Raw genomic sequence first — 20,317 nt, 5'->3', positions numbered from 1 at the left:
GATCACTGAGCTCATTTCATGAAATTTCATGAGACGAGAACACACTGGAAGCAAAAAGTTTGTCATGCACTGTTAAAACCCACTGATGACTGTGCAGATGGTAAAAGGAACAACGTGTGGGGTGATAAACGTTTTGCATCAGAAGAACTAAATGTTATAAAACAGGTTTATGTGTATCCCAGTCCATTCTGTTTATATGTCATGAATCCATCTAACTTCTTGCATGTCTCTAAACTAACACAGTTCCTTTATACAAGTTTTTTTCTGGTATTGCATATTGCATAATATTGCATATTTCAGTGTAATATGTTGCACCAAAAACATGCCATAATGCATCATTTATCAAAATACCTTTTAATAACCTGTTAAGCCCTGTAGGGTGCTGGAAGGTTCTCCTAGACAGACATACCCAAAATAAATGAAGAGTAGCTCCACAACTAGCAGGTCTATCTGCATGATCTTGGTCTCTCTGGATAGGTAAGACCTCAGAGAATTCATCACCAGTGTCAGGAACATTGTGACTGTTACTATGCCAGAGTAAACTGGGATGAACTATTGTTATCAATAGTTGGATAACACCATTATAGCAGTGATGCCGTGCACAGAGACGCCACTGAATTCATTCAGCAACTCCTCGACTACAACTGAGCCAAAGCAGAGATAAATAACACAAAGCACATAGATTATTTTTAGTCAGGATAGGACCAGGAGGACTCTCCATTTAGCACACTTGGATACCCAAAGTGTGCCAAATGAGGTTTTCTACCTCTAGAAAGGGAATCTGGCTCTAAAACAGTGTTGTTGAGAAAAACCAAAGATTCTTTGCCTGTAAAGTTCCCTTATAGAAAAAAAAGAAGTATATTTCAAGTTTATTTTATGAAGTAAACTTTAAATGTAAGAAAAAAGTTTGAGTACACAACTAGTTAACATCCAGGTCTACTGTTAGTTTACTAGTTATATACTTGTAGAGTAAACTACTAGTTTAATAGTTTTATACTTGTACGTTTTCTTTAGTGAACTTATATTACTTAGCCAGATATACTTTTCTGTATACTTGTCAGTATAAACCAAGTATACTGAAGTTTAATTCTGATAGGTACATAAAAAGTAATCTGAAAGCATACTCTCTTATTATTAGTTTAAAAGACGTTTACTAACAGCACACTTGAATAAACTTCTTTTTGTTGAGGGGTTACTGTTTTATTCATTATTCACAATCAATACAAAGACTTTTAAAAGAAATAAATTAGATAAAAATGGAGTCTTTGCTAAAGTAGCTGAAAAGACCGAAAATAAAATGTCTATTTCCAGTTATATATATCAACACAACTGTTATTTGTAGTATTCTTTGTAGGTGTGAGTTTTAATCTAATGTCATATACTATTATCTGTGAGTTTAGTGCGTGTGGTTGAAGCAGGTTTTCTCATGCACGTCGCTTTGTGAGTTTTTTGCAGCCAGCCGGTGGATCAAACTGATTGTTCATGCTGTTCACGTTACATCAGCAGCACAGACACCAAAACATCCAGACATCAGGCAGGTGTGATGAGGACGAAGAAAAGAAAGTAAAGGAGGACACAAAGCAAAGAAAAGAAACCTCTCTATTGTGCCACAGTGAACACAAGACGACAAGACGACCAACTTTTAAGAGTACTTTGTGCAGAAACAACTAAATGTTAAAACCACCAGTAGTCTGAATATGTTTGGTAACACGTGCTGATTATTAATTCTGATTTATAACAAATGATTAACTCATAAATGAGCGATAAATCCTCAGCTCCACTAGCTTTCACCAAACACAACAAAAACACAGAAGTCATGCAGGACGGATGCATGATGGAGGACGGCTGACATGCCCAACAACGTCCAACTTTCACTGCTACGCAACTCATCTAACAAGTCATTTAAAGTCAGAGTTCATTCTTTAAATTATTATCCCAACTGTGTCCAATGGAAATTAAGAGTTGAGGAGGCGTTATCCTGATCTGACCAGGAAACAAACTGGAGTTAAAGTCAAGTTTTGGAGCATGAAGTGACACCGATACTGTGTACATTTGGACGTTAAAGGACACACATTGTGGTGTACTGTCAGATAATACGGTGGGGATATGCAGGATCTAATTAGTTTTAATGTGAAATAGGCTAAAAGAAGATGACGGTTTCAGATCTACAAACATTTCTCAGAGGCAAAGATGATAAATTAACCTCAGGTGTTGGAGCTAAGGAACCGCAATGACGCGTAACACGGAAAAACGGGAAGTGTTTTATTAGTTTGCTAGCCTTGTAGTCACACCAGATAAATATACCTAAAGTACCTTTATTGTGTTATTTAGCACATATAGCTAGCTGTTTGTGAACAGGTGAAACTAGATACAAACAAACAGTTAAACTCCTTTAATGAGCTGAATCATATGAATTAGAGGTGATTTTATTTTTATGTAACTGCCAGCGATGCCAGCGTTTTGCCACTGACTTGCTGACACTTGTCTGATGTGTTTTCAGTAAATGGGAAATATCGTAGCTAGAAATGCCCGATGTATCCGACTCTGAATTATAACGAGGAAACTGAAAAGTTTCCTTGCTAACCCTTGAAGTTCAATCTAATCCCAGCAAACATGTGACGTCAGGAAGACGTTTAGATCATGTCTGCATAACGTCCGTCAGTCCACACCCACTTTTGGACGTCTGGTGAACGTGCAAGTTGGGTTCAATATTAAATGACAATGATAAAAAGACGTCGCAATTCATTCTGGCTCCTCAGTGGACGTCTTCGGACGTCAAAAGAGACGTTAAATTGATGTCTTTTGGACGTGTCTTTGCTCGGTGGGAGAGTTTTAGCCTAAAGCTTGATATTAACGTTAGCTATCCTGCTGAACTTCACACATACATACCTTATTTATACATTTCTAATTGTATTTATTACATTACAGTTCCTTCTTTGCCATTTTATTTTGGTATTTTACCAACTTTAACATCTGGGTGTCTAAAGCTCAGCTGAGGTTTAACTCAACCAATCAGATGCCTCTAAAGCAGCTTCACCTCTGAGAACTGATTGTTACTGAAGTATCCTGAGCGAGCTGAAATGACTTGTCAGACTGCTTTTAGTTTTTTTTAAAAGCTGTGTGTAACATGACGTCCAGGCAGTGGGACCTACTCTCAGGTGGGACTCGGTCTTTGTGAGGACACCCGGACAGGCTGCGGTGGTGCGGGTACAGACCCGTCACGTGACCGGTCCCGTCGCAGCCCGGCGTCGGACACTTGCTCTCCTTCTTATCCCCTCTGGAAGAGTCTGGAAAGGAAACACAGAGAGAGATGAGGAGGTGTTGAGCTGACAGGTGACCTGTAGTTCTGCCATTGAAAGACCAACACGTGAACCAGCTCTGGTCCATGTAGTGTTCAGGTAACCTGGTTCATTAGAGAGTCAAATAAGTCTGTAGTCATTGATGGCTGTTTCAGGTGGTTGGAGAAGCAATTGACCAATCAGAGCTTTACATGCAGGATTAAGAACGGGTAGCTTATCTTCCCACACAGCTACCGGTCGTGTCTAGAAGGTAAAGCACAAATTGCGACGCTCTTGTCAGATGGTTATGGTTAGGATAGGTCATTGGGCACCGAGTCTCGCAAGAGTTTTTGTAATTTGGTTGTTACGTCGCTCGCTGTGAGAGAGACAGAGAAGGTGGACTAAGTTATTAATAATAATAACTCAAATATCAATGGTATGAATGAAGCTTTGAAGCGTCAAATTATTCGGTAAAGCCCCGATTATAAATGCGTACTAGTGCACACACGGGACACAACTTTTAGAGTATAGTTGTGCGATTATTTTCTCTTTCATTTCTGATATTTTACACATTTTAGTGCATGTGAGTGAATATCGGCATGCAAGTTTGTTTCGAGGTCGCATTCGTTGTCTCAATGCGCTACGGAAGTTATGCAAATGCATCAATTCAGTTGCCGGAGGAGGAGAGAAACACCGTTAATCGGCGCTACTCCTGGCGACTAAAGGGGACGCTTGTCATGAAAAAACATCTATTTGGTTTTCTAAATGTTATTCGATCAATATGACGATACAGGTTTGAGCAGAGTAGGTACAAGTCAGGACAGAATGGAAACATATCATATAAAAATGATGTAATAATTAAAAATTTGGAACCACAGCGTTAAATGGCGTGGGCTATGGCTGGCGGCGTCGGTGTTTAGGGTGCAGATCTGGGCGTGGGGATCAGCGGCACTCGGGTCCGCTTCGGGACAGAAATTGACACCTGGAATTGGCCCGAGTTTAATGTCTTCGGTGAGATTCTCGATCGTAATGAAAGCTTTCCTGTGGACTAATAAAAACGTCCCGCGGGCCAATAAAGGCATCCTCTGTGCTAATGAAGCCGTCCGAGGCCAATCTGAATCTGTTGTGAGGCTGATAAACCGCACCGCTCCGACTTCCTCCCAGCGGCGGCGGTGGCGGCGGGGAGGTTGTATTTGAGTGGATTTGGAGAAATAGGCCGCAGATAGCGTCCCACAGATGGATTTGCTCTCCTAACGGGCCGTGCAGATTGCCATTACTCATGCCTGACAAGCCGGCCGTCTGATGTTCCCACACCGGCCTATTTTAACAACATAAGCTGCTGTCAGAAGAAAACCAAGCATCTGCGGACAAAAAAAACAACACACTGTTTGGTCCTGAATGCAGAAAACGAGCGCCCATTATCTCATCGGCTGCCATGGACAACATTTGTGAAGCAACACGATGGGATTTGAACGGGTTTTAAGAGCCCAGGGGTCAGAAGACTCTGCACAGGAATCAGGGGGGAGAAGAGACATTAAAGTTACAGCTGTGTGTTTTATTCCTGCTGCAGCTCCGATCGCCTCCGGCTGCTGCAGCCGTGTTGAGGATTACAATAAGTCAGACAGACAAGATAAACTTCCTCCTTGCTGACCTGGGGTCAGATGTTCGGAGTAGAAGCAGATTCAGGTCAAATGTGATGCAAAGAGGTGATGTGAAATTGGCAGAATTGTGGAGAGGAAACGTGATGACACGATGACTTTGTGAATACAGTTCAGATCCAGCGTTCAGGAAAATGTGCTGTAGAGACAAACAGTGTTTTTATTGTTGGGACTTTTCTCTACGGTTTCAGAGCTCGTTTACTTTTAAAATAGTTCTGTTCAGGTGCTGTGATGTAGTGTGATGGTGTAGAGCTCCACACTGACGGACTGACTGAACTAAATTTGTCTCTGGAAGTCCGGCCGTCGTGGTAAAAATAGTCCTGGCATGAAAAAAAATCAGTTTTTCTTTCACAGTAAAATATGTGAGTGTTGGACCACGTGGATGAAGAAACTCATGAACACAAAGCTTTGCTTCTTTTACGCTAAACAGCAGCAAATATTAGTAACTTTCACACCCTCTAATTGTGCACAGATACGTCTGTAACACTATATGTGATATTTTCCAGCAGTAATGAACAAACATGGAGAATCAACATATACATACACAACTTTGCAGAATCAATGCTGACACAGTGAGGGTCAGTGTGTGGGTTTTTGCTGCCTACCTTTAGGGTAGTACGACCTCTTCAACCCGTCGTGGTGCATCCTGGACTTGCGCTCCTCGCCGGCGCAGCTCAGCCTCGAACTATGCTCGCCGTGGCCTCGATGGTGATGGTGATCCCGACGGGGCAGCGAGTGCTCCGAGGCCATGCGGTCCCTCATGACCTTCGCCCTCTCCGATTCCAGGGCGATGGCCTTCTCCAGCAGTGACAGGTTTCCCTTGGCCATGTCAAAGGTCTCGTCGGAGCGGTCGGAGGCCACCGACGTGGTGTCTTCGTCGCCCTCCTGGCTGCAGCTGGTCGGGTAACCTCTGGACCCCGGGCTCAGCTGCTCCTCCAGCTTCATCAGGTTCACCATGTCGGAGTAGCTGCGCTCCAGAGACCTGTGCTCCTCCTGTGCACTCTGCTGGCAGCTGTCGTACCTGAGCCGTGGGCGGGACAGGAAATGACCACCAGTGACACAATAACTGGAAAACTGTTGAGGTTGTCTAGCAAGTTAGAAAAGGTCAAGATGTGTTCTCAGAGCCTGGAGGTATAACGGTTTGTCCAGGAAACCAGACCCTGTTTAGAGGTCCTGTCCCTGTTCCACTCAGTCACTAATAGAAGTTTGTTATAAAGGCAGCAGTTCAACTATTTGGTAGTCTGAAATTACTATATAATTAAGGGGCCTTTTCTTGACAAGATGGTGACGGCCAAAAACCAACATGTGACGGCCAAAAACCAACATGTGACGGCCAAAAACCAAGATGGCAGCGGCCAAAAACCAAGACGGCGACGGCCAAAAACCAAGACGGCGACGGCCAAAAACCAAGACGGCGACGGCCAAAAACCAAGACGGCGACGGCCAAAAACCAAGACGGCGACGGCGACGGCCAAAAACCAAGACGGCGACGGCCAAAAACCAAGACGGCGACGGCCAAAAACCAAGACAGCGACGGCCAAAAACCAAGACGGCGACGGCCAAAAACCAAGATAGTGACGCCAAAAACCAAAATAGTGATGGCGAAAAACCAAGACAGTGACGGCCAAAAACCAAGACGGTAACGGCCAAAAACCTAGACGGCGACGGCCAAAAACCAAGACGGCGACGGCCAAAAACCAAGACGGCGACGGCCAAAAACCAAGACGGCGACGGCCAAAAACCAAGACGGCGACGGCCAAAAACCAAGACGGCAACGGTCAAAAACCAAGACGGCGACGGCCAAAAACCAAGATAGTGACGCCAAAAACCAAAATAGTGACGGCCAAAAACCTAGACGGTGACGGCCAAAAACCAAGACGGTGACGGCCAAAAACCAGGATGGTAGCGGCCAAAAACCAAGATAGTGACGGACAAAAACCAAGATGGTGACGGACAAAAACCAAGATGGTAACGGCCAAAATGCTGAACTCGAGGCTTCAGAACAGCAGTCCACAAACCAACGGGTGACGTCACAGTGACTACGTCCACTTCTTATATACAGTCTATTTTTTTTGCCTATATTTGTTCACATTTTGGCATCATTTAAAATGTGCCGAATTATCCATTAGCCGCTCCTTTTTGCAGTGCACACATGGATGTACAGACAACGATCAGTGGATTACTGTGACACTGAAGAAAACCTAAAAATAGGATGATTCTCAGGTAACTTCTGGTGTTAAAGGAGCATCTCTTTCTATGATTTCTCTGTTCAGGCTCTAGTATTTTAATTGCCTCCATGAGTCAGAGCTGTTGACCGTGTTGAAAAAGGGTCCAGATCATACAATAACTAACATCCTGTTGTTTTCAGGCCGCCGTCATGCACCTGTCTCTTTCATCTCAGCTCCTTTCAAAGCCAACCCATTGAGTCACAGTAGAAATGTCAATGGTGATTATGCTAATATGGGTCATTAGCATAAATAATGCTGTAATCTACCCGCTGAACCTTTTCATGACACAAAGGTGGATGAAAATATGAATATGTGGAATAAACAACAACACGATCAAAAGACTCTTTGGCGATGCCGTACCTGTTCAGGTGATGCATCATCTGATGTTCCGTTGGGATTTGGAGCTGGTGGTGGAGGGCGTGGAGGGCGGGGCGATCACACGACTGCGTCTCGCTCAGTTTCCGAGCCAGATCGAAGCATTGGTTCCTCAGACACTCCAGACTGCTGAGACACACCTCCTCCTCGCTCTCATCCGCCTGAACCCTGACCCCGACGCCGGGCCGCCCGTTGGCGTGGCCGAGGTCGTCCATCATGACGCCCTCCGGGTAGCCGTCCTCAGGCAGCATGGCGCCGTGTCCCTGCGCCAGGAGCTTCAGGGAATCTACCGTCTCCCTGACCACGTCGCTGTCCAGGTCCACGCTCAGCTCACCCTTCCGGTCGCCGTGATTGCTGCCGTCGTACTCGTCGTCGTCTTCGTCTTCCCCGGCGCTGTTGGAAGAGTTGCTGTTCATCTCGGACTCGGTCATGGCCTGGTACGCGGCGTCTTCTGCGATCTTGCCCAGGTTGAGCAGCGACTTGGCGACCAGCTCGTCGTAGTTCTCGTAATCCTCTCCGGTGCCGTGACCGGCGCCGATGGCGCAGCTGTTGTTGTTGTTGTCGTCCTTCTGAATTGGAATGAGCTTTGATTGTCCACTGGGTTTGTAGTGGTTCTCTACTGTCAGGGAAGAAGAAAGAACAAACCTCTCAGGCTTCACATCTCAACACAGAACCCGTCTCACATCACCGCCAGTCATCAGCACAGTTTGGCTCAGTCGTCTGCGCCGTAAACAGAAACTGAAGGTAATTGGTCAGAAATAAAAGAGAAAATGTGTTCATTTTGTAGATAATATACCTATCTGTTCATCTGCAGAATAAGAATCCTGCAGATGAAAAGGAGATGAAGCTGGTACAGCCTCTAATAACTCAGCAATGCTGATGAGCCCAGTTTCTTCTCACATATTCCTGAATACATTAGCTGCATCCCTCCCAATTATGATCCACTGTTTACTCACAAAAAACATACAACCCAGAGCTGAGCAGAGCTGAGCAGAGCTGAGCAGAGCAGCGCTGCTCTCCCCGCTAAGCCTTGCTGTTGATTTTTGGGACAGAGACGGCGAATGAGAGCAGAGAAATTGAAAAGGGAGGCGTGTGAGGTGCTCCGATTCGGGAGCCATAAATATTCTCAGGAGGAGAAGCCGAGGCAGAGCGCATGTGACACGTCCACCGAGACGAGGAGGCAAACGGGGACGGGAGGGGGGGGGAGTTAATAACTCAGCAGAGCTCCTCTCCCGATTATTCGTGAAGCGCTGTCAGAAGCGATTGAGGACACGGGGAGTGTTGGGGGGGGAGCAGAGCATCTGGTCTACCACAGATTCAGCTCGCATCACTTTCTCCTCTCCCACTGCAGACCCCAAACACAATGCAGACCCAGACCGGACACCAGTTTGACCCAGAACAGGAACCTGAATATGAGCTCGTCGCTGGCTTCATCATTCAGAGCATGCTGTATGTTTGGAGAAGTTCCACGTAGACTCTGTTCAAACACGATGGGACTCTTGCAGATCGAGCTGCAGTTGTTCAAAGATATTTGACATCTTAGACTCAGAGACTGTCCTCCCGAAAAACACATCATAAAACTTGACCTATAAACTCTGCTTACATGTTCTTTTAAGAGTGGTCTCTGGTGGCCGTGGGAATGATGACAGTAATGCTGTGGATGGATTGTGAACTGCAGCTGGGATGCTGACAGGGAGACAACGTGGACGGGTCTCCAGTCTGTCACAGACATTATTCACACCTTCTACGGGAGATTTAGAGACGTCAGTTAACCTGAATGTACTCCCAGCCGGCCGGGAGTTTCAAACCCACAACCTTCTCTCTTCTTTGACACTAATTCTTTTACTTTACAAACTCAGTTCTGGGTGCGTTCAGTCTGTATCTGATTGTACAATAGTTTACCCTGATATATAATAATTCTAGGGTCTTTGTACTTGAATTTGGCTTTCAGCACCTCAGAAGCAAAGGAGGAAGTTGTACACAGCAAAAATGGAGACCCGGCACACATCCCGACTCCTTCTAACAGTCATCATTGGTTTCTGTTAAAACGATGACCACAATGTTTCTCTAACCTTTGCCAAGAAGCTTTTGTTGTCTAAATCAGTGGTTCCCAATGTGGATGAAGACCACCTAAACCGAGACCAAGTCAAGACCAAGACGAAGGCAGGACGAGACTGAGTCAAGATAGAACAATTTAGTGATATCCCCGTAGTTGTGGTCTTGACCGGAGAAAGAGACAAGACCCAGAAAAAATGCGGTCAATTTCGAGATGAGAGCGAGATCTTCAAAAAGTGGTCTGGAGACAACATTGACATGTACTTTGTTTGTTTTCAAGCAAGTACAAATGGAAGAAATAAGTAGTTAAAAATGACCACAATCAATCAAATCAAAACAAATTTTTGATAGCATATTATTCTATATTTATCGTTAGTGAAATTGTCTGCCTACGTACGAGGGATTCACAGGAAACGAGGCGTGTAATGTAATCAGCATTTAAAATACAGGGTGGCTTTCATTGTGAAGCGATAACAGGAAACACGATTTATTGCCACAATGGTTAAAAACACGTTTTCACTTGTAGAGACACCATGAGACAAACTTCTATGAAACGGTGGCGTCTTTGAAAAGACTGTAAACCCACATGATGACAGAAAACAATGCAGGAGAATCAGGCAACTCACCATGTTGACGATTCTCCTCCTCATCCTCCTCCTCGTCTTCCTCTCCCTCATCCTCCTGTTCCTCCTCATCATCACCATCCTCCACTTCTTCCTCCTCCTCATACATTGCCTCATCCTCCTCCTCTTCTTCCTCTTCCTCCACCCGCTGTCCTCCCATTGTCGTGTCCGCTCTCTCCACCTCTACCTCCTCCTCTTCTTCCTCCTCCTCCTCCTCCTCCTCCTCTCCCTGCTCCTCGTTGTCCTCTGAGAACTCATCCTCCACGTCGCCGTCTTCATCTCCTTCTCTCTCTTCCTCGTCGTCCTCCTCCACTACCTCGCCGTGCTCCTTCCCTCCCGCTCCCATCTGCATGGCTTCATTCTGGTAGCTGGTGTAGGTGCTGGCGTCCTTCTCCTCTTCCTCCTCCTCCTCCTCCTCCTCCCCCGTGCAGGAGGTGAGGAAGGGTCTCCTCTTGGCAGCTGGCTCCAGTGGTTGTTTTTCCAGAGCCTTCCTCTTCTTGGCCAGCGGGCAGCCGTAGACGCTGCAGCGAGACAGAGGACACGTACATGATCAGTAGCCATCTTTGTTCTCTTATTTACTATTTGAGCTTGACCTCCCTGTATAAAATGACCTGTGGTGACCTCTAGGATAATCACAGCCTCATGGAACTTTACAGCCACAAACTAGAGACCTAGAGCATTCAGAGGATGGATGGATCAAACTAGAGACCTAGAGCATTCAGAGGATGGATGGATCAAACTAGAGACCTAGAGCATTCAGAGGATGGATGGATCAAACTAGAGACCTAGAGCATTCAGAGGATGGATGGATCAAACTAGAGACCTAGAGCATTCAGAGGATGGATGGATCAGACTAGAGACCTAGAGCATTCAGAGGATGGATGGATCAAACTAGAGACCTAGAGCATTCAGAGGATGGATGGATCAAACTAGAGACCTAGAGCATTCAGAGGATGGATGGATCAAACTAGAGACCTAGAGCATTCAGAGGATGGATGGATCAAACTAGAGACCTAGAGCATTCAGAGGATGGATGGATCAGACTAGAGACCTAGAGCATTCAGAGGATGGATGGATCAAACTAGAGACCTAGAGCATTCAGAGGATGGATGGATCAAACTAGAGACCTAGAGCATTCAGAGGATGGATGGATCAAACTAGAGACCTAGAGCATTCAGAGGATGGATGGATCAAACTAGAGACCTAGAGCATTCAGAGGATGGATGGATCAGACTAGAGACCTAGAGCATTCAGAGGGTGGATGGATCAGACTAGAGACCTAGAGCATTCAGAGCATGGATGGCTTTCCTAGCTAGATTCACAATAAGGGGGTTTCTGAGCGGTATACACAACACAAGCGCTCGCCATCCATTCACCTAAAATGCAAATTCTTGCAGAAATCTCCAAAATGTCAAAAGTTTTTGATCCCAAATCACAGCATGTCTTTTTCTATGGTGTTCCTCAAGGTCTTGGACACACAGTGCTGAGCTGCATATCAGATTAATCTTCAGGTTCGCAGCTTTCAGATGATGTACACCACTTCTATGTGACATCTACTGTTGACCTGCTATCTCCTCCTAAAGACCCCCTGGACCCCCCTGAAGAAGACTAAAACGGCTCTATTGTGGGTCTCAGAGGGTTAATCATGTATAATCAATCACTTGTTGTGATTGAGTGAAACAGTTCTCCTGTATGTATATTGTTGAAGAAGTTCTGCTCTATTGTTACGGCCCTCTACGCTGTGAGGTTGTGCCTAAGTTTGCTCTTCTTTTGCAGGTGTGTGTAATTGGTAGGCAGGGTCATCCACTCAGGCTGATTGGGAGCACCAGAGCTCCCAGTCACTACATAAACTGCAACCTGAGTCTTCCTGGAGAGACAAAACCCACACTCCACACCACAGCCACATCTCAGCTTTTATGCAATTTGATTCATGTTTTTGCAAAGAAAATCAACTCTCCTTTTATTTGCTGTGGCCCTCAGAGCCGGTCTTTGTGATTTCTGAAATAACCGCTTTTTAAATCTCAACAACAAAGTTCACAGAACACTTTCGTTAAATTATTTGTGATTTCAACGTCCAAAAACAAACGTTTGTGACCTCTAACTACTTATTCTGCAAGTGCATGAGGCTGATTATTGTCAAGATTTGAAAAAAATATCAATATGAAACTTTAACTTTGATGTTTCTGTTAGCTTTTAAAACAGCACGTATCAGCCTGGACCCACCTGGAGGCTTTAGATAGACATGGGACTTGTATTTTAACTTGTGTTTTGCTGAACTGGTCAGAGTTGTCACAAAAATAAATAAATCTAATGTTGTTCTGCATTGTTGAGAGATGTTTTCTAGCTGAAAGAAAAATGCCTTTCCTCAGATAAATTGTCTAAAGGTGTAGGAAAAAAGGAGTCTGGCGTCACACTGTTATAATCAGGAGGGTCATCAGTAGGAATGGCTGCCATTCCCTCTGATGTGTTCATGTGGTGGATTTCTACTCGCCCTCGCTGAGGAGGAGAATCAGCCTCTAAAAAAAACAAAAAACCCAAAGCTTATTCAACCGGGGCCTCAATTACGCAAATCCCATAATAGTCATTAACTGTTGGGAAAATTCTGCTTTAATTGCTCCAAAACAGCGAGCACAATTATACACGGCTTTAATGTGGATTTTAGGAAATCAATTAGTCCATTTCCATATGAAAGAGCTTATTTTGTGTTTGGAGGAGGTGACGCTGCTTTTCTGACAGAAAACCGCCGTGGGTTCATCTGACGAAACATTTTAAACAATCCTTCTTTTTCTTTTATTAAGTGTTAGTAGTCGTGTTTCCATTTAACTGTCGAGCAAATTTTAGGCAAACTTTTGAAATGTCGCAAAAAAAGATATGCGAATTAGACGCGTTTCCATCAACTGGTTTGGAGCGAATAAACTCGGCTACAGTGTAGTTTGGTCAGAAGCTGCCGCTAAAGGCTACAGGCTGTAATCTGCAGTAAACACAGTAGAAGAAGTAGATGTTGCGAACTGGAACCAAAACAAGTCGGCTTGGCCATGTATTCATCTAACCATCTAAAAAAAAAACTGAAGCGAGCAGAAATATTTTATTCGCAATCGTGGAAGTTTTATCCAATTTTGGCCATTTCCATACAGCTTTTCTAATGCCTTAAAAATGTGCATAAAATGATGTGACACACAGCTAATGTTTCTATCAATATTGTCCTGCTACTCAGCTGCCTTCATATAAATTATTCAGTCAGTTAATTTGACATAACCTCAACTATACCAAAGGCAGTGAAGCGCTGCTGTATTTTTTTTTTAAAGTCGCAATTTGGTAAAAGAGGGGTAGAGCTTGGGACGTAAAAGCAGCAACCCCCATGACAACACAAAATATACCTCTTCCTAAGCATTGCTATCTCTTTAATAACAATAAAAACCTGCAGGGTAACAGGCAGCAAATACTACATGCAAACATGCTCAAAATGACAATGCTAAGAGCTTATAGTTAATGCTTTTTGACTGATCCCTGAACACAAAAAGTTGCAGTAGTCCAGCCGTGACATTAAGAAAATGTGACGTGTCACACAGTTTGTGTTCGTGTCCCGTGTGAAACAAGTCAAACTTGATTTATTTGGCACGTAACTTCCAAACTTAAGTTACAGCACTTGTGTTAAAATACCTGTTACCATATTTACAGGACTTATAGTGCAACATTTAGTTGAGTATCATCTGCATATTTGCGGTAACGGATGCTGTGCTTCCAACAGATTTGACCTAAGTAAATGGACTTGGACTTATATAGTGTAAGTAGGAAAACAATAGAGGACCTATGATTGACCCCTGTGGAACTCCACAGGTCAGACTAGATTTTGGAGTGTCAGTAAAATCAGAAATCAGTGAGACAAACGTCCAGCTTTAGGAAACACAAGGAAGAAAATTGCATTTGTTATCATATTAGTAAGAAAATGTATATATAATATACAATATATTCATTTAACTGTACTAATTAATTACATGAATATGTTCACGATTTGGCAATACTTGATATGTTAGAAATGTTAATTAGAGAGAGAGAGAAGAAACTGTGATTAAATCTACCAGCGTATAACACTGCAGCATGTCTCTCTACCACACACACCTCTCCTCAAATGACCCCTCTATCTTCTACCTTATAGTGTGTGTGTGTGTGTGTGTGTGTGTGTGTGCGTGCGTGCATACATGCATGTGTGTGTGTGTGTGACCTCAGCCACCTTGCTGTCTCCCGCCAATTAAAATTCTGGTGGTAATTAAAGCAGATCAGAAACGAGGGAATGCTGCAGACGAGGGCGAGAGACTACGCATGGTAATTATGTGGAGAGAGAGAGAGAGAGAGAGAGTTTCTCTTCTCACTGAGCTGATCTGCTGCAGTCCGATATGACACAACGTCGTTGATTATTGTTGATCGATAACTTATTGGTTGTCTGGATGAAGACCTCGGCTGATGCTAATGAGGACCGGCTCAAATATATAAACTAAATCATATTTGATTTATGTTTTTCCAACATCCGATATTCCTTTTGAAAGATGAGAACCAGCTTCTACAGAGAGTGGTGCATTATGGGTTGTTTGCAGTCTTAAAGTCTGTTTCTGTTAGAGTTAGTCGCCTCTAAATGTGCATAGTTAGCCCACTTTAACCTACGGCACCTAGAACTCTATTTCTGTCTCTATGAGGACACCTGGAGTCCATTTTTGTCCCTATGTTGACACCTGGAGTCCATTATTGTCCCTACATGGACATCTACGGTCAATTTCTGTCCCTACATGGACACCTGGAGTCCAATATTGTCTCTAAAAGGACACCTGGAGTCCATAATTGTCCCTACATGGACACCTGGAGTCCAATATTGTTTCTAAAAGGACATCTGAAGTCCAATATTGTCTCTAAAAGGACACCTGAAGTCCACTATTGTCTCTAAAAGGACACCTGAAGTCCAATATTGTCTCTAAAAGGTAACTTGGAGTCCATTATTGTCTCTACATGGACACCTGGAGTCTAATATTGTACCTACATGGATATCTGAGGTCCATTTTTGTCCCTAAATGTGCACCTGGAGTCAATTATTGTCCCTACATGGACACTTCGAGTCCATTTGTGTCCCTACATGGACATCTGAGGTCCCATTTTTGTCTCTACATGAACACCTGGAGTCCATTATTGTCTCTAAAAGGACACCTGAGGTCCATTTTTGTCTCTATGAGGACACCTGCAGTTCATTTTCATCTCCAGACACCTGGAGTCCCTTTCTGTCTCTTATAGCATCGTCAACACAGAGAGGTCTTTATGTGTTTAAGGGTGTTTTTAGTCACCAGTCACTTAACTGCCACCGAAGCCTGAAGCATCTTTACTGTTGCTACGGTTACCTGCAGTTTAATATACCTTGAGCTCTTCTTTAGAGCTGAACTACAGGATGTTTGAGGCCCCGGCAGCCAATCACAAAACAGGTATTTTTCTGCGACTGTGGTCTCTTCGTGATCGACCACTAGAAGTAAATTTAAATTTATCCATTTCTAATAATAAACTCTCCACTTCTTCATTAATGAAAATAGAAATTAAAATCATTAACTTAGATGTCTGAAGATTATTTTAAACATCATCACATTTAAATAAAGATGTTGGTGTCAGTGAGGAGAGTGAGACAGAAATACCAGCTGCAGTGTGATAATTACATCTAGGTATGTGTGGTTAGGTGGAATCATTGCCCCCGGCAACGCCACGTGCCAGCACTCATCGCCGTGGCAACGCTTTGGCACCAACAGAGGGGAGTACTGGGAGGTGGTGGTGGTGGTGGTGGTGGTGGAGGGGGGCCGGGGATGTATAAGAGAATGGGTGGTGGCGAGGGGGGGAGGGGTAATGTGGGCGACACGATGTTCACATCCTATACTAGCGGTTGCCATGGGAGACAGGCTGCATCCCTCCTGGTCCTCATACTGCAGCATCCGTACGGTGCTGTCGCCATGGTGACATCCTCCAGAGAGAGAGAGAGAGAGAGAGAGAGCGAGAGAGAGAGAGAGAGAGAGAGAGAGAGAGAGAGAGAGAGAGCGAGAGAGAGAGAGAGAGAGAGAGAGAGAGAGAGAGAGAGAGAGAGAGAGAGAGAGAGAGAGAGAGAGAGAGACAAAGGAAGGTAGGGGAGGAAGAAAGAAAGAAAGAGGGGGGGAGACAATGACTTTGAACCCCCCCCCCCAACCCTTCCATCCTCCCTCCAACTCATTCAGCCACACAGCTCCGACTGAGTCTCTGCTTCATGAAGTTATAGATCCCAGCAGGAAGAGGTGGAGGAACGTTGTGATTGGCTCTCAGACCACAAGGTATTTTAGGCTAATAAGGACAATAGGCGCCTATATTCTGTCGTTTTATTATTGTCAATAAATTACATGAACAGATCCGTCAGACTCCAGACTTCCACCGCATGCCGACGGTATAATATAGAGGATTCATTGATGCTGTGTTCTGATGCTCTGATACGACTCACTAACTGCATAAATCAAGCAGGAGTTTAGGACCTGTGACTAGAGGTTACTGCCGACTTTATCCAGCGATATCTCTGTCAATTTTACTACTGATGAAAAGATAAACACACCGATGGAAAGCTGAAAATCTCGCCGTTCTAACGTTGTATTGGTTGTCATTCTATCATGAAGGCAAGGGGGGTGAAGTTTGACCCTGAATCGACCATGCTCCTTTTATGTGGTTTTCGCCTTTTTCTGTTGTTAAAATCTTTGAAAAAGCACCCTTAAAAAATAAAGAGATAATAAAAACCAAAACTACAGTAATGTCCCCAGTTAAGGTTAGTCAACAAAACCACTTAGTTAGGTTTAGGAAAAAAACATCATGGTCGTGCTTAAAATAAGGACAGATAATACATCACAAACCTATAACTTACAAAACAAAACAGCGGTCTCCTGGTTGAAAATCCCGCGTTGTCCTCCTCTCCCGCGGATATTTGTATGTAATCCACATAATTGTGAACCGGTAAGTATAAAGAGAGGCGAACGCCACAGTGGATGGTGGACTTTCACCAGGATACCGCTGTTGGTGTCCCGTGTGAAACCAGAAGTCAACGTTGATTTATTTGTCACATAACTTCCGTTCTCAAGTTAGAGCTCTTCCTGAGGTATTTTAACCCAAACCACCATCCTTTCTTACTTACTACAAACTAAGTAGTTTGTTGCCTAATCCTAACCGAGTCGATCTTTTCCTAAACCTAACAAAATTTTATTTTGAAAAGACTGGAGAGAAAATTGACACATGCGTCACGTGTTGTTGAACATTTGTAGGAAAATGTACAAAAAATACGTTGTTGTAAGTCGTGCTGAGCGTCACAAAAAAAAAGGGAAATTCGTGTCTATGTACACGAATCAAATAGATTAAATTTCCCAAACTTCCAGACTGTGTTGCCATAAATAGTCTCTCTAACTTAAGTGTAGTATATTTACATGGATGCGTTTGCATAGCAGTCACTACAGACTATACATGGCGTACAAATGACACGCCAAAAGCAAGAACGTCGTTGTTATTGAACGCTAAATGCCTCGCGAATCATCGTGTCGTTTTTGCCTGGACCTTTCTCTGCAGGCTTCTGCACACGCTGAGAGGAAACTGACTCTGGGGAAGACGCTTATGTCAAATAAAGAAAGTTAGACACGAATGATTAATGTTTGGTGGAGTCGGAGGAAACTTCTCAACCTGTATAGAAAGGAATTTAAAAAAAAGAAAAAGTGATTGTGCAGATGCTGTGTTCTCCCTCTCTGCTGTGTCTCTGTGAAATCAGACGTTTGTGTGTACTGTACACTCCTGTGATCAGCTGATGATTAACTGATTAAGTGATTCAGCCGTCGTTTCCTCGGAGAGGGAGACATCAGACAACCTACTTCTTCCTCTCTCTCTCTCTCTCTGTCTGGATCTATGAGTTTCTGTCTTTCCTTCTCTGTCACTTCAGTAAATTTGTCAGCACGACTGTTTATGAGAGACGATGAAAGGGAAGACGGTCCTGCGGTGAGATTGTTACCGCTTGTTTCCACCGTCAAGAAAGAACTTTGAGCCTCGGCTTTTTAAGCCAACATGGATGAGAAGTCCTCAAAGTGTTCGGAGAAAACATGAACAGTTTTGTGACACCTGGGCAACTCCGTCTGCTGATGACGATCATGTGATGATCAAAAGAAAGAATCATAAAGAAACTCACAAACACTCTGTCTTTATCCTTTTAAAGATGTGAATATCAGAGCTCTTATTGTGGAGTTTGACTCTCCGAACGCACCCCTGATGCAGAATTTTCCTGAGAGTCTCTGTGCCCTTTTGCAGCACCATCAGTCTGCTCTGCCAGCGATTCGCCATCCTGCCCTTCTCATTATCTCTCCGTTACCTCGGGCGTCAAACCACCGCTGTCCTGAGCCGTGCAACCTCTATGTGCCAGCCTCCCACGCACACCAGCCTCCATAGAGATGCTCCAAAATAACCTCAAAACATCTCGACGAGTGCTTTGATTTCATAATGGAGGTTTAAATCTGATTGTTTTACTTGAAATACGCCAAATAAAAAACACGTCCTCCTCCACAGCCTCCTATTCAGCCTTCAAATGATATTTTAAAACCTCTGTGGTCCACTTCAACGTGCACCTGCTTTGAAGTCACCTGTTTTATAAGATTCGTGATGTTTCGACCTGGATTTGTGCAGATTATTGTAGAAAAATAAGATCATATTTAGACTTCAGATTTCAGCACTGGACTCGAGCTGAAATTACTCGTACAGAGCGTCACTTTTTGCCGCGACCCCCTGCGTTTGTTGGTAATTCACCGTTTCCAAAAGGCGACAGATCTGAAGCAGAACCCATCCAGCAGTCCAAACCCCCCCTCGGGCGGCAGGACGGACAACCATCGGTCGCTGTGACCTGCAGCCATCACAGCTCCAGACTCTGCCTGATTGGTTTTCTATCGGCGGCCCTGTGACAGAGCGCCGGATTTACTGAGCTGGAGGCTGCGACCTGCAAACGCTGCCAATCCAGGAGGTTTTCAAAGCGTGACGTGAGCTCATTTATTGTCGGTACGATTCGGTTTCTGAGCTGCTGAGTGAGACGTTTGAAGCCTGCGGCGCCACAGCCAACCCCACAGCCAACCCCACCCACCTAATAGTTTCTTTTTTTACAAGAAAAGTCTGAAATGTTTTCATTATTTGACTTTTTTTTTTTTTTTTACTTTTTGTTCATTTAGTTCTATTTTCTGTAATTGTTATCTCTCTACATGATGATCTGAATGTTGCTTCAAACAAAAAAAATAATAAATCCACTTTATTCTAAAGGATTTTACACAGCGGGGGCGTGACGAATAAACAACACGAAAATACGAAATTCCAGCCCCGAGCCGCACAGTAGTTTGTGAAATAGTCACGAAATTGTATGTATTTATTTGTGTACATAGACATAAATATAATTTTTTTTTTCATAATGGTCAACACAAAATCAATTCATATTTAATCCAAGTAATTGTGAATCAGGAAGTATAAAAGGCGGCAAACGCCGCGTAGGGAGGAGGTGGACGGGTGGGTCAAAAAATGCAGGACTTTTCCCCGGGAGGCCGCTGTTGGTGCCCCGTGTGAGGCCAGAAGTGAACGTTGATTAATTTGTCACGTAACTTAACTTAACATAAGTTACGGCACTTCCGGAGACATTTTAACCCAAACCACCATCTTTTCCTAAACTTAACTAAGTCGTTTTATTTTGAAAAGACTGGACATTCGAAGGAAAATGCACAAAAAATACTTTGTTGAAAGTTGAGCTGCGCGTCACAAAAAAAGAGAGAAATTTGTGTCTATGTGCACAAATCAAATAGATTAAATTTTGTGATTCTTTCACAAACTGCCGCGGAGACTGAGTTTGAAATTCTCACCTGCAAATGTTATATGTCTAGGGCTTTTATTGTGAAAATAAGAACAGAAGAAGTGGATTGCGTTTGTCAAGGTTGAAAGGAGTAATAAAGTTTGCCGTCTTGGTTCGGACTACGGAGCCTCTGTGTTGTTGTTTCATAAATACGGACACAACTCAACCCGCTCCGCACAACATGATTGGTTGATGCTGTTATTCGCTGTGC

The 20,317-nt window shown here is 43.9% G+C and overlaps 1 protein-coding gene across 8 annotated transcripts in view; it reads right to left on the bottom strand.

Moving 5' to 3' along the window:
- The window catches only part of myt1la (myelin transcription factor 1-like, a), a 76,989-nt gene that overhangs the window by 32,192 nt on the left and 24,480 nt on the right, over positions 1-20,317 (bottom strand). For 7 of the 8 annotated variants that reach the window (XM_074616676.1, XM_074616677.1, XM_074616671.1 and 4 more), the window contains exons 6-9: positions 10,221-10,738; positions 7,525-8,158; positions 5,542-5,957; positions 3,153-3,287 (exon numbers count right to left, since the gene is read on the bottom strand). In XM_074616676.1, the coding sequence (XP_074472777.1) occupies positions 3,153-3,287; positions 5,542-5,957; positions 7,525-8,158; positions 10,221-10,738 (1,703 nt within the window). The remainder of the gene's footprint in view (positions 1-3,152; positions 3,288-5,541; positions 5,958-7,524; positions 8,159-10,220; positions 10,739-20,317) is intronic. The other variant, XM_074616673.1, reaches the window with a different exon arrangement.

This window comes from Sebastes fasciatus, chromosome 18 (assembly GCF_043250625.1).
Source record: "Sebastes fasciatus isolate fSebFas1 chromosome 18, fSebFas1.pri, whole genome shotgun sequence".
NCBI lineage: Eukaryota > Metazoa > Chordata > Actinopteri > Perciformes > Sebastidae > Sebastes > Sebastes fasciatus.
This window is presented reverse-complemented; position numbering and strand designations above follow the sequence as displayed.